The 15,882-nt window shown below is 36.4% G+C and overlaps 1 protein-coding gene across 1 annotated transcript; it reads right to left on the bottom strand.

Annotated features, from left to right (window-relative positions):
* Nucleotides 1-1,344: 1,344 nt before the first annotated feature.
* LOC129730487 (uncharacterized) lies at nt 1,345-2,224 on the bottom strand. The gene has a single exon (XM_055689835.1). It carries the CDS (start codon nt 2,053-2,055, stop codon nt 1,516-1,518), a length of 540 nt encoding a protein of 179 aa, XP_055545810.1. The 5' UTR covers nt 2,056-2,224; the 3' UTR covers nt 1,345-1,515.
* Nucleotides 2,225-15,882: the final 13,658 nt, after the last annotated feature.

Raw genomic sequence — 15,882 nt, 5'->3', positions numbered from 1 at the left:
TTTCCAATATTCTCAAATGGAAACTTAGATAAATTGCTAAAAGTTATCCTAAACAACTTTTCTCTATCTCATGTCCCTATTCAGATATACATATCGATTTATAGAACAAATTTTAGTCCTTTTCAAATGTTAGTCAAGATAAATAAAAAAAAGTATGCAAAGTGACTTAGTTCGGTAAGACTTAAATTTTGGAAGGGGGCCGCCAGCCCAAGTTAGAGTGAAATTCTTTGCCTTATAAATGACAAAATGACAAAAATGTTATAAATGACAACTATTACCAAAACTACAAAATGCATAAAAAAGACCAAAAAAAAATACACAAACAATAAAAAACATAAAAAAAACAGGAATGATATATATAATGAACATGACAAAATTAATAAAAAAATAATGAAAATGAAATAAATTACCAAAACTATAAAGATGACAATTATAACCAATATCAAGAATGCGAGAAATAAAAACGAACGTAGATGATTAACGCTAAAAAAATCAAACAGTATGAACACATACGAAGCAGTTTTAGAAATTAGTAAAATACTTTGAAAAATAAAATATTTAAACTAAACTATAACTAGGCAAAACACATTTTAAATAATTGAAAATCTATTCGGAATTGATATAACAAAGAGCTGAAAACACAATATAATATAAATGTAGAATGCACTATATAGTGTTTATATAAAAGATAAAAAACAATCAATTTCGAACTGTATGATTATATTGATTGTTCTTGTACTCAAGTAGAGATGAGAGTCGGTCGGAGATAAACTGATTTCTCTCCGAGGAGAATCGGTTTGATTAGATTTGAGCAAATCCGCAATTAGTTTTTATAGATTTTCCGTTGATTGGCACCAAACATAACAACGATTTGGTTTCTAGAAAATCGATAGTTCTGAGCAACAAAATATCCTTGATGACTACTCCTGAATGTGGTATCCAACCAGTAACGTATACCTACCCTTCAAGAGCTAGCAGTGCTTACAATATCATTTCGTTCCAGCTTTAACAGCGACCACAAATTGCTGATATTGACTACTGCCAATTTGACACCGAGAACAATACCGACGTTCCCGAGGCAAATGCTGCTTGTAATGATGAAAATTGCCATTATCGTTGTACGCGCTAATAGCAATTTTCATTTTCAGTTTGCGCGAAAACTACCATCAAAGCCAAATTAGCATTCTTGACTGTAGCGAGAAATTATTTTTTGCGCGCTGGAGGAAATTAATGGGGAGTTGGAAATATTTTCATCAATTCGTTGGTGGACACAATTTTATTTAAAGCTTTCGAACGGGCAATTCTTCAAGAGTAACAAAGCTTTTAACGATTTTTTTATGCGATAGTGTCTTAAACTTTATTTTTGGTAATCAATACATAAACTTTGGTCACTTACGAGGCTAACGGTTCTGACTAGACTTCTTCCTTGCCGAAAGGCAAGTACCTCACACTTTTTTTCAACTCAACATCCACACTCTCAACCACACACTCAAAGTTTGACTAGAAACACTGGCTTCAGCAGGACACATTCGATTCGCATCTGCCGATGAGCCGATTCCGGAGATTAATCATAATTGGGCTATCCAGAGCGACACCTTCCCGTTCGAGAAACGCCATCGTTTCGCGAGCGCATACGGCAAACCCGAGCGCTTCTGCTTGATGTCCCGCAACGACGGCAGCAGGGCTGGGATCCTGATCGAAGAAGCTGGATTCGTCATCTCCTTCCGAGGAGTCTGCATCCTCTGCGTACGGGTCATTTTCCAGGAAATCGATTTCGTCTTGAAGCTCCTGGATACGACGCAGCGCCTGCAGCAGGAAGCGCGACTCGGATCGGATCGCAATGCCGGGGGAGGCTGATGGTGACGGATCTGCTGACGCACCATTATTTGGGTTATTCGCTGGAGGTTCCACTATTCTTTGGTCCGGTTCGGATCGATTTGGTCGCTTTCGGGATGATTCTTCACAATCGTCCCCACTATTTGGTTCCAGCGCTCGACGCCTGTGCTTTGCGTTCGAAGCTCCGCTGGGGGAGCTCTTTGGGACAGTTTTTGGCATGGTGGACACTGTTTTGTGTTGCTCTTTGGAACTGCAGCTAAAGCTTTCTAAGTTTCACATGACTTGTTCAACACTCGTTTATCTTATTTGTTAAAAATGTTTTTCTGTTCAAAACTCGAGAAAAGCACGTGCTATCTTGCGAACGGCACTACCTGAAATGATTCGATCGAATCGTGCGTTCGGACCTGCTGCCGCGTGCCGGCTTTGTCGAGACTGGTCTTTTTTCCCCCCTACTCGCAGCGCAACCGAAATGGGATAAACGGTGCGAGCATAAAATAGACCGCACGACAAGGTGCAACGATGCACGTTGCCCTGATAAAGCATTACCTACCAGCGCAAACTGCGCTAGGGAGGAAAGCGAACATATGCTTCTCCCTTCATTGTGTCGCAGGAGAATAAGGGATGATGATAATGATGGCAGGGATGCCGGTTGTTCTAAAATGTTTTTTTTTTTTATTTTGAAGTACACTAGATAGGTGAATATAGATAATATCTAACTAATCTTTCAGTATAAGCAGAGGAAAGGGAGTCATCTGTCAACACTGCATCGGAACAGAAATACACCCGCTAGCACATATCTTCCAGCTGCGTACGAACCAACGCACAAAGAGTAGGGGAACAAAAACAACTGCTGCTCAGTCGTCGCGCATTGAATAGCATAATATGTGTATGTTATGCACAGCATAGAGGCCTACCAGGATTGAGCAGAAAAGGAAGTGGTAGAACAACACGAAGAAAGCAAATAAACGCTGAACCATAAAAGCAAACCCCATGACGATGCTGATGATGACGATGATTCTGATGGCTGGAAGTACGCTCCGTATAACCGCAGTAAGCGCATACATTTCCGAAACGGAATAAAAAAACGTACAGCAGGCTGGCGCATAAACTTGCGCACCCGGCATCACATCGATGTTCAAGCCGGTGAATGAATTTCTGCCTAGCGAAAATTGCTAATGATAGAATAATAAATCTCTCTTGTGTATCTTCATAACACAAGTTGGTGAGAACAACACCAGCAAATTAAAATTTTTATCACTACCTCATGGTATACTGGTAGGGTGGTTTACCGGTAAAACAAAAACCGGTAAAACCGGTAGAACCGATATTATTTTCAGTACCGAAATACCGGTATTGGATAGGCGGAAAACCCGGTATTTTCGGTATTTTTCTTTAAATTGAGAAAAAAAACTTGTCGCAATATTCATAAATCATTGTTAGGCTAATGAATGCTTCTTACTTAGGTAGGCGTTACAAATCACATGACGATGTATACAGGGTGTTAGGTAGCTCACTTTTTATCAAATCCTTTAAGGGGTGATAGAGTACCCTATTTGATGGAAAATATCCTTCTGTGCTTATGGTCAAAATTTAACTACTGAAGAGTTATTCTCTTCTTCTAGTTTTCGGTTATGTTCACATTCAACGAGGTCTATCACAAGAAGTATGATAGCTAGCTCAGTTCTGTTGGTCCCATAGGAGAGCTGCGAAAATTTCGTAGTCAATAGTGTCTCAAAAATTCACAATTTTTGCTCGTTGAAAGCAAACATAACCGAAAACTGAAAATAGTGAATAACTTTGCAGTAGTTGACGTTTGGCCATATGCGTAGAGGTTTTTTTTTTTTCATCAAATATGGTCTTCTATCGCCCCTTGAAGAATTTTATGTGAGCTCCCTAACACTCTGTATAATAAATACATTTAGACAGAAGCAACATCAAATATTAATTTACCCTTATGTATCAATTTTTGTTGTTTTCTAACAATCTGCTCGGATTCAGACGATGTGTTTGTGTGTATCGATAATCGGTTATAAAACTTCATATCAATAAAGCAAAACATTTATTGTTTAAGTAGAACAGCTAATCTCTTTACACACTCATATTCACAGAGGCAACGCGTGGGTGTTGAACCTACCAGTTTAACTACAAATTATGAAAATCATAGTTTGAGGCAGTAATCACAATCATGTCAGCGAAAATACGCAAGTCATTATTCATTATTGTGCTATTTAAAAGTAAAACTAGAAAAATAATAAATAAATATAAATTTGAATTAGGAATTTTTGGTTTGTAGATACAAAGTGTTCACAGGATGGAATAATCAACCAATGATGAATTTCATCCTAAAAATTACTGCTCCTTGAAAAAGTGAAATTTAAATACCTATAGCATGGTCAAAGCTTCGTCGCCCGTACCGCAGTGGGCTTTTATTAGCATCTAGCTGAATGTACTCGGCCTCACTCGTGCAAAAGTTTCTGCTTTTTCTATCATTTTCTATATTTTTACATATTTTTTAACAACCTCTCATTTCAAATATTTATTTCTATTTAAGTTACAAACTTGTTTTTATGCCACATTTTTCGTTTCTCCATCAGGAGCTAAAGTTAATAAAATAATTATAATAATAAATAATTTGGACGAACTGTTTAAGGAGCATCGAACAGAATAAAGAAGTATTTACTTTCGATTCATTCGGATTTATTAAAAGTAAATTCTGGTCTGATCGTGACTTCTTTTTTTTTTACTTCATTCATATACTCTTCTCAACAGTTTCAAATATTGTTTTTCTACGAATTATAAAGTTATTCACTAATTTGAAACTAAGCTTTGCGATGTGAAAGAAAATTTGAATAAAAATCTACATGGTTTTTTGTTATTACATGAGTTTTGAAATTATGTTCTTCGTAATCATATCACTAGATTCATTCATTGGAGTTTTTCAAACACTGTTATCCTTCTGAATCGTATACCACAAGAGATCAAAACAATGGTCGCAGAGGTCCTAATCTTACAAAAAAAAAAAATCTGGATCGTAATGAAGCATAGATACTCATGAATGCAAAAACATAATCATGCAGCGACACGTCCATACATAGATGCAACCTGAGACGCTAAGCAAAAAATAAATTTCAAATCCAAATTTATGTAGGTAACGTCTTCGGCGGTGGCTTACTTCGGTAGGTTTTTGCATAAGACTGCGGCAGAAAACCGGCCGAAGGAAACCACTGCTGGAGGCGTTCAACACCCTTTAATTATTTTTTAGTCTTATTTTTAAATAGTACAGAGAGAGTGACTTGCGTTTTTTTTCGCGGACAATCATCATTACTTCCCCAAACTATGATTTTAAGAATTGTGTAGTTGAAAAAGTAGGTTTAAAGACCACGAGTCACCCTTGGTTTGTATTAATCCGAAAAAAAAAATACCGGTTTTTTACCGGTTTTACCGGTTTTTATTTTTATGAATACCGAAATACCGGTTTTTCGAAAAGTCGGTAATACCGACCACCTTATATACTGGCCTAAATGTGATTCGGTATTTTCTGAAATGGAATCCAATATTTTCAGAAGCCATTGAACCAACAATAAACCCACCCACCATCATCAAATTTCTCACACATACTCTCTAGGCAGTGATGGTCTTTTATTAGTTTTATCCAGCGTTTTATAATCTTGTTTGTCGTTCATTCGAATACAGAGTAAAGCCTTCTATGGGTGATAACTTCAAAGCTATCCTTCAGCAGATGCAAAAACTTTATAGTTCTTTTTGGCGGATGAACGGTGCTGGTTATAAAATTATTGTTGATTTTGTTACTCTCGACATTTTTATATATTTCTCAATTTTGTTATTTTTCCATCCATGTTTTTCCTTATTTTTGATTCCAATAACGCCACATAGCGGCAGAACTGTGCACTAAACTATTCATCAACAAAAGCCCTCGACTTTCTGAACAGCTTTTATGAAAATTACAATTTTCTTAAAGGTCGGAACCGCAAGATAAATTAAGGTCAAAATACGAAGCATTTTGTCCACACTTTTTCGTTTCTCTCGTTTCCGTAAATTCTGGGACTTTCGCCTTTCTTGTCATTTTAAAGTCAAATGGTATAGAAACCACAAATGGCCGACTTCGAGCCACCACTTCGAATTTTCAGAAGCAAATTACTCGGTAACAGTTAATGTGTGATCTGTGAAAACGCTACTTTATGTTTACTGCGGTGAAGCAAACATAAAATTGTGTTTTCACAGGAAATGCGTTATCTGTTTTCGAGTCTTGTGTTTCCGAAAATTCGAGGTGGTGGCTCGAAGTCGGTCGTTCTTGGTTTCAATTCCGTTTTACCTTAAACATTTTTGGCAATTCATGTGTTCGAGATTATGCATCGACCATCTCCGAATTCAACCAAAATTGGTGATTCGATGTATTTCGGGGCAGAACTTATATGTCTAATGTTTTGTACCAATTGCAGGTCCCTTCAGTCAATGGGACTGCCCTCAATCTTTGCAAATTTGAACAAACCATATTTTTTAATTTGCAAATATCTCTGGACCCTGAGGAGCTACGTGTGATCTTGACATATCATTTTGATGTAGAATCGATCTACGTAATTTATTTTCTGCAGCAGGTAATTTTGGGATTACCTTCTTTTGATTAAAAACTTAATTTCCATTTTTTTCAAAATGGTCCCTATACTGCAATCGCCATGGTATACTAGCAGGCGTTTTTGTAATCGTTACATCTTTAATAGAAGCTCCTTCAAGGGATAATATCCACCAACTTTTTTTTCCTTGACATTTTTTCATTGGCCTAAATCATACTAAAACTATTCTAGAATCAAAATCTACATCGCCCAAGTACTGATGTAAACTCAAAATTCGTTTAAATCAATTTTTACCGAACAACCTTTATGCTTAAAAATCACATTTTTCGTTTGTTTTGGCGATACTCGTTTTTCTTTTTATTTCGACTGCTTTGTAAACTAGCAGAAGTTACCTCTAGAAAAACATTTCAACAGGTCTTAACTGCTTTGATCGATTTTTTGATCGATGACTTTCATTCAATCACCACTACTCATTAAACACATTTTATGACACGTTATTTGTCCAAGTAATTTTTTAAAACTGATAGCGGAGGGATCACTCTTGCCTCCTGAACGAAAACCACGCTTGGGAGAGTCACTAAAGCTGAACCATTACCAAAATGAAAAGACCCTCCGGAAAAACGATAAAAGCAGATAGGACCTTTCGAAATGTTTATCTAGACCTATGATCGTTATCGTGTTTCAAATTTGAAGCATAGAGGTCACTGCATCAAGTTTCGACCGTTACAGCGTCTCTACAGCACGTGTTTACTCACAATTTCCCTTTATTGAGTCGATCAGCCGTTCTCGTTGTGTACGTTCTTTGTTTGAGTTTTCCTATACTTTTTCTGTACTATCCTTTTTTTTATATTCAAAAGTACTTAAATATGAGTGACAAGTTTGAGTTTTGCCAACCGTACCAAAGTCGCTGAGCATCGCATGTTTGATATCGTGAAAGAGGGTAGGCGTAGCCTTACATCAGATAAAAAAGGAAGGAGAAGAAAAAAAAAGCCCAGGAAGGACAACTTTACGGCGCAGGGATAGCTGGCTGGAGGTAGAACAATATTAGGGGCTTCATTATTGCGATTAATAAAAAAAAATATTTTGGTTATAGGTGGAGTTGGGCACGACTTCTACTGCTCGCCGCGGAAGAACTTAAAAAAGCGGTTTACGGCAATCGCTGCACAGCCACCATTTTGTAAAAAAAGTAGCAATATTTTTTTTTTTCTATTCTCTAAGAGTTGCTTAATCCAACGATATATTATTTATATACCTTACTTCTCAAATGTCCTTCAGAATAAATCATGAAAAAAGCCTTGTTTAATGAGCATTTGGTGGATATTACCCCTTAAAGAACTTCTCTTGATTGCACAAATGCTTATATAAAATCGTCTACTGAACACAATTGCAAATTAAGTTTTTATTAAAAAAAACCGCAACATTGACAACACTGTAAAAAAATTGACCGCATAACTCGATTCTACTTTTAAGCCCCTTCAAGATTATATGTCAAGACCACTCATGTGTCTCCAGGGTCCCGAGATATTTATAAATATAAAAAAGTAATTTTTCTAAATTCCGAGGGTTCCACCAATAGGTAAAAACTTTGACTTCAAAATGATCAGGTCCAAAAAACATCGAATTACAAATTTTGGTTGAAATTCGGAGATGGTTGGTGCATTTTCACGGACACTTGAGATGAAATGATGTACATATGTCATTTTAGTAATTTCGTCTCTCTTGTTATATGTGGCCTTTGTGACATTTTTGTAAGTTTTGCTGTTCTTGGTATGTTTGCAGTGTTTTACATTTTTATCATATTTCAAATTTTCGTGTGTTTTGTCATTTCTGCCATGTTTGTCATATATTTCAATTCTGTTATTTCTATTTCTTTTGTATTTTATCATTTTTGTTATATTTGTATGCATTTCTTTTTGTCCTTTTTGTGATTCATATCCCTTACCAAAAATTATTGTCATTTTAATCATTTTTTATATCTGTAATTTTTATTACTATTTAATTTTTAATTTTTATATTCCTCTCGTGTTTGAGAATTGAGTAATTTTTCGAAAAACACGACAACAATTTTAGGATCATCAAATCGGTCTGACTGAAGATGTCATTATGTGCTATTAGTTTTTTTTAATCATGGCCTATGTTTTATAAAAGGTCTCAGTGAAAACGGTATAGATGATTACAAATATTTTAGAGCCAGAACAGTATGTTTGATTGATGTGACGTCTTCGGCAAAATTGCAGGCGTCATATACAAAATTACGTAATGTAAACACTACACCCCTTCCAGCTTTGATATTTGAGAAAATATCACAGTTATGTAACTGTCTCAACAACTCTTACTCCTCCATATATAACAACAAGTAATGTACATTGTCAGTTTTCTAATCATGGAGAAATGAAATAAAGTGAAAATTTACTAGCAAAAAGAAAAAAAAAATTAAACTAGAATGGTTGATGTGAAAGGTAAGATGTCCTCGGCAAAGTTTTAGACGCTAATTTTGTCCTTCCAGAAAAAATATATACCGTGAGACAAGCACAAAATTATTAGATTAGATCCCTGCTGGGAGTATTCCGAAGTCTAAAAGAAGGCCATATTTGATGAAGAAAATTATTCTATGCATATGCCCTAACGTTAATCTACTCAGAGTTTTCCAATTTTTAGGTTTCTTGAATACTTTTCTCTAAAGTACCTCTAATTCTAAATGTATACCACTTTGAGCAATTCTATTGATTTAATTTGAAATTTAAGAAAATGTCCTACTATTTTTTTATTGCTTCATTAAGGTGGCTTTCAGCCTCAGACTGGGTCGCCACCGCTTTTTCTTACTATATACAATCCTTAAAGGTTCAAAAAAAATGTAAAAAATAAAATTTTGGAAGCAAAAACGTTAAAAAATGGCACAGTTTGAATGAATTTTATTGTTTTCTCGCACATAAACGCTTGAAGCTTGAATTAAAACAAGTTTCCCAGCATTAAAATAATAATTTCTCGAAAACTAAAGCAGAAAAAGGTTGGTGTCAAAGTATGAACTGTGAAGGTTGGAAACGTTCAATTTGAGTTAAAAAAAAAAAAAACAATAATGTCAACCACGTATTTTGTGTTCTTTGTGCAGAACGTGAGAAGTGATGGAATTAGGAGTGTTTATTCGTTTAGGAAGCTGAAAGAAATCTGGTTTTGGGAAGGACTTGGGAAATTGAATTTGGGAAAAACACCTGGAGATGGATCCTGCGGTAAGGCTGGGGAGTAGAGCTGGCCAGGGCAAACCGATCTGGAATTCTCGACAGACGACTTGTTGTCTGACGCATAAGTCGGGTATTTAGAGGTCTTACCAGGATCCTTCGGGGCCATCCACATACCACGTAGATAGCTTTTGGGAGGGGGGGAGGTGTTGTGTGATGTCCACGGTCCATACAATATTTTTAGTATTTATATGGGCAGTTGTCCACGAGGGGGCTGGGGGTTTAAAATCGTTAAAAATCTGTCCACGTGGCATGTGGATGGCCCCTTCTTACATTGTACAAAAGTGATTGTAAACGATGACAGTCTTCGATGTTGCGAATCATCAAGTATATTTTCAAATCATTGGTGTGAACTAATCTGCAACCACTCCGAAGTGCATCAGCGACATCGTTGAAGAAAATAATGAAGAGAAGTGGTCCTAGGTTACTACCCTGTGGTACACCAGACTTATTCGTAAGCACAGACGATACACCGGATCTCAACTTAACTTGCGAATTCCATTGCGCAGGCATGATTCAAGCAACTTAACGAACCGAGATGAAGCACCTAGACGAGAAATTGTGTTCAACAGTATTTGATGCTCGATTCGGTCAGAAGCAGCTAAGAAGTGCATACCTGTTGTACTTTACATTCGAGTTCTAAGATGCAATTCGACGTGAATTTCATCAGATTCGTTGTCACAGATCGTCAAAGAGCAAAACCATGCTGGTCCGAAGAAATGTAGTGGCGTGCGCAATTTAATACAACAGAGCTTACAAAAATCTCGAAAAGTTTAGACGCTGCAGACAAATTGGTTATTCCACGGTAATTTTTGACATTACGACGATCACCACTTTTAAAGATCGGGAACATAGTTTACGAGAACACAAAAGACAGGCGTCTTAAGTTCGTTGATGAATATTATAAATAAATGAATAAATAAATAAAACATATAGAAGTGCTTCCAGACCACGGGAAACCTCTCTTGTATTAAAGATTCGTGAACTTAACTTAATAACACGTTATCGGTGCAAATAGTACATTTCTCCACACTCAGAAGCAAACAATTTTTCATACACCAACTACCAAACAAATTTAGAAGTAGCTGTAACTCGCTGCAGTCTTCAATACGCTAATCATTAATCACCAAGAAAAATTTCAAGTCATCCGCTAGAACCAGTCTGTTACCTCGGTTGAGTAGTAATGCTGCGTAATTTATGTACAAACGAAGCAGAACTGGTCCGAGATTGCCACTCTGAGGTACCAGAGCTGCTTACGAATGACAGTAACCAAGCTGTTCGAAAAGCCTTTCCATAATGTATGACTCTAGCCATTTACAGAATCGCGTGGTATAACCTAACTTGTTTAACTTATTCAATAGGATAGTATGACCAGCAGAATCAATCTCAGATTTGTATATATTGTGCCGACTTGAGCTTTTTCACTCATATTATCTACCAAGTTAGTTTTTACGGAACGCTCTGGGATGATATAATGTTGGTAGGTCGCAAATAATGTATCCTTGATATAATGGTCTCGAAAACTTTACACTCGGCAAATAAGGAAATTTTCTATGATTTGCTACATTGCATTTATCATCTTTCTTGAAACCAAAAAAAAATGCACGCATTTTTACATGACACCGGAAAGCATACCTGCTGAAGTGATAAGTTAAACAAACAATGGAACTACTATGTAATCAGAGAATTGCTTTAGAATAGCTGTCGAAATTATGCCAGGTCCGGGTGAAAACGACGACTTTACTCTGTTAATTGCTGATGAGACGGATTGCTCATTTATTCTAAAAATGTCCATGCATAGCATGTCAATTGGTTACATCACTTCATGCTTGTTGTAACTGCACTCGCACTGAACACAATATTATTACAAACGCCTGCAAAATGTTTCACAAATATGTTGTACTTTTCAAAAGTCTCGTTTGCCGAAATGTCATTGAGGAAGACTAATGACGGAAGCCCGGTCTTTTCCCGCTTTTTGTTAACAAACGACCAAAGCACATAATTTTTTTTTGTTCACACGACATTTATTTGACACGGTACAATACAAATTAATGTTTTACGGAGCCATTTAAAGCTCATAATTTTTGTCTTGTTATATTTTTGTATGTCATTATTGTCATGTTTATATTTCCATCATTTTTGACATTTTCTTTATCGTTATTTTCGTCATTTTGGTTCCTCTTTTCATTTTTATGACATGTTTAGCAAGTTCAATTAAAATTACTTTTACGACAGTTTCTCACTTGTTTGTAATATTCTTGATGTTATGTGATTGGTTAACGTGGAGATTCCAATGAGTTCTACACCAATTTCGATATTTACAATACTCCCCTCAGCAAACAGAGAACATGCTTTCGAATAACAACTGCCTTAATTTCGGCAGCAGCAGCGAAACTCCAGTTAGCAGCTGCCACCTTTTTTCGCATTTCCTTACCTTTACGAGCCCGGTCGGTCGTATCTTCCGAACCATCAATTAAAAGCAGCGTAAGCGTGGCTGGCAGCAGGCCTGTTGTTTTGTTGTCCGTCTCTCTTTCTCCCGCCTGTTTTTTTTTTCACTCATCCCTGCCGGAATACATATATCCTTAACGCGCGCACGCGGCCCTCAATAAGCTGTTCGTCGAGAGGGGGAGAGACAGTTTTACCGTGCGTGTGCGCGCGCACATTTGAACTGAGTTGTAAGTTGGAACTGGCCGGCTGGTTTGTCTTACTCCGACAGAAAGGGTAAGAGTTGTTCGGATTCAACAAATTGGAACTGGATTGTTTTTTTCCGACCTGAGTGAGGATGATCGTTCAGGTCAACGGAAGTGTTGAGGAAGAACAATATTTATAGTACATCGCTTGTGGGGGAACTAAAGTAACGAATCCAAATATTCAATTTTTCTTTTGTACCAACAAATGTCAATGGCGGGTAGATAAATAAATGATTCATTCAACAACGTATTTCTTATCATGTCATATGGATGTTGTGATGCAAATGATGACTTTCCACAAAGTCAAAATCTTTTTTTGTAGGGGAACTGCTCATTCATTATCATTATTCATCTTATTAAGCCGATATTCACGAAGAATGCACGGATTAAACACCAAATTTTAACGAAATCATTGAACAAATTAATTAAATATGCCTACGTGCTATTATGGAATCGTTCAGTATTGTATATCAAGTAAAACTAGCTAGATTTATCCTGAATTTTGTTGAACAAACTATTTTAAACAACGCTTCCATATCCATCTCAAAAGTTGAATCACTGCTCATTATTCATCTCACGACGCCCCCATATTCAGTACACTGTTAATCATGAATGAATCACATTATCGTAAATGAACGTAGCCGCAGCCCGCTGTAGTAGGTTACATAGATCTCCGCTGTAGTTGTTTACGTGCAAAATTGGCAACCTAGGTAACCACTGCAAAAACAATATCGCACGCTAGCCTGGGGGCTAATGCGGTCTCGATCAGCTAGAGTAGTTGAGAGAATTCGTTATCGATATTGTTTTCGGCAAAATTTCCAGCTCGAAAAGTTCCTTGACCTGATCGGGAATCGAACCCGATATCACAACCGTGCGGGAGAGCTAACCGACCGACATCGCTAACCACAGAACCACGGGGACCACCACTGCAGTGCTTTCGATTTATGTCATTTACGTCGGAATAACTTAACATTTTTAGTATGATTTTTTCGTATTAACAGAAACTGATTTGGCAACTTTTGATTTTCTTCAACGCAGTGAAAACAGATGAAAATACATATGTACAGTTGAAATTTAGGAATTGTAGAAATTCATCTCATATATTTCTGCTAATTCAAGCTGGTTTTAGGAAATTTGAGGTTAACAATTTAAAGATTAAAGTATTCTTAGTGTAGTAAGTAATTGGTCCGCTAGTGACGAAAAAACGTTGGTTGGCAGGTGAACGAGTCCCCTTGTAGCGGTATAGAACAATGCGTGGATTTCGTTTTCTGAGGCAGGTGATTGAATTAAATGAGTTTTCAAGTGCAGATGCCCGACTTTAAAATCAAATTTAGAGCTTTTAAGTGAGTGTTTGAGGATTATACTTTGTGAGGAATCTAAAGTGAGCTGAGAAGAATCCATTCCATGGATTAGTAGATTGATTTAAGATGAAAATATGCTTTTTTTTCTGTTTTCAATTGTGTTTTCATGTTTTATGAGATGAATATATGGGCTGAGATGAATAATGGAGCAGTTCCCCTAATTGATCTTAATCTGAGTTCTGTAACCTGGAAGCACAAAGGATGTTTTTTCTATTCTTCATCTAAGATTAACTGTAAGGTATTTGGCAAAAATTTCTAACAATTAATAAGCATAAAAAAAGTTATAGAACATAGAAGTAAAAATGAACATTTGAACAGTTTTAAAAATGTAATTTTCTTGCTTTATTATTCTCATGCTAGAGAAACGCCAACACACTAAAGTCAGTGAACATCATCAGAATACGCTTATTCTTGCAGAAGTTCAAATTTAGATATGTTTGAACGTTTCCCTACAACTTATTCTTGGATTGCTTTTACATACAACCAACACCCTGAAATTTGCTGTGCAGGGTGAGGAAAATTATCCGTGTTCAATGTTTCAATCATAACTTTATTTTTTCAATATTAAACATATACAAAATGTAGATAAATTAGCATGGTTTGTAGTATTTACATCACTGACTCAAAATGTCCACCCTTTGCTTCAACGCACGCCTTCAATCGTTTAGGGAAATTATCGACGATGGACGATAGTTCTTCCACAGATATGGCATCCCAGGCATTGGTTATAGTAGCTTTCAAATTATCCAATGATTTGTGTGGTTTAGTACAGGCTCTGGATTCAAGAATTGACCAAATGGAATAGTCCATTGGATTTAAATTAGGAAAGTTTGAAGCCCATTCATCATTAGTTAAATATCTCGGAAAAATGTCTACTACAGAGTTCCAGTGTTTTTTTTTTCGCTCCATGCGATAGAGCCCAATCTTGTTGTAATGTCCATTTAGTTTTACCGAAATGTACAGTGTACACGTACCCAAAGTGCCACAGTGTCGGTTAAAAGCTTCTGGTAAACAAATTGATTGATTTTTACACGCTTTTCAATGAATATGATGATGTGATCGAGCTACGTTCATACGCTTAGAAGAGCCTTTAGGCAACAGCTGACGGTCATTTTGGTGGTTATGACATTGCTCAGCAGTGAAAATTTTCTCATCGGTGAATAAAATTGTGCGATGGCGTTCATCGATAAATTCTTTCAACAGAATCTTCGATTTTTGGTACCGATATTCTTTCATCCTGTCATTAAGGTAATGATTTTTTGAAAATTTTTAACAACGTAATGCTAAATCCTTGTAAAAAATAGTTTAATTTTAAATAATTCTGCCTTTTTTCGAATTGACCTTCTCACGGTTAATCCGGTGACGAATAATTATCCGGTTCCCAGGGGTCCAAGCGGTTCTTTTTCTGCCTCTTCCTGAACGGTCCTCTGAATTTCCCAGCTCATTGTATCGTTTTATAGCGTCTCTAATGGTTTGTATAGGCATTTTTAACATACTAGCGATACTTACTGGACGCTTTCCTTGTTTATGAAACTCGATCACCGCAATGCGTAATAGAGCTTTCTAACAGCTCAGTCTCGCACACGAAATTCGGGTTTTTTTTATAGAAGGGGAGTTTGTAATGATTTATGTACTAGAATATCTATTCAGAATTAGTATTGTGTGTTCTGCCACAAATGGTGACATTTCAACACTATTATATATATTTGTACGCTTTTTAGTATTATTGAATGTTATTAGCTTTCGCAGTTAAGATAATGTAATTGTAGGAAAATTATTAAACCTACTTGTCAAGAAAAAAAAGGAATAAAAGGAATAAAAAGAAACTTAAAATAAACTTTAAACTATCTTACTGACTATAAAGTGAGCTAATCGTTGCAATTGAGGATTGCAACGATTTTTGTCGGAATTTGTTGATAATTTGGCCTGACATATTTTCTAATGTTTCTACATTAGTGAGCCTATGTAGCTCGTTCGTGTTAAACCAGGGAGGACGCTTCAAAATCATTTTCAAAAGTTCATTCTGAATCCTTTGAAGTGTCTTCTTCCTGGTTGCACAACAACTTGTCCAGATGGGAACTGCATATAAAATTTGACATTTTAGCTATTAAACCTTTATGCCAAACACTGTCGAATGCCTTTTCTATATCTAGTAGAGCAGCTCCAG

This window comes from Wyeomyia smithii, chromosome 3, assembly GCF_029784165.1.
Source record: "Wyeomyia smithii strain HCP4-BCI-WySm-NY-G18 chromosome 3, ASM2978416v1, whole genome shotgun sequence".
Taxonomy (NCBI): Eukaryota; Metazoa; Arthropoda; class Insecta; order Diptera; family Culicidae; genus Wyeomyia; species Wyeomyia smithii.
The sequence above is the reverse complement of the archived record's forward strand: the minus strand, read 5'-3'. Positions and strand labels throughout refer to the sequence as shown.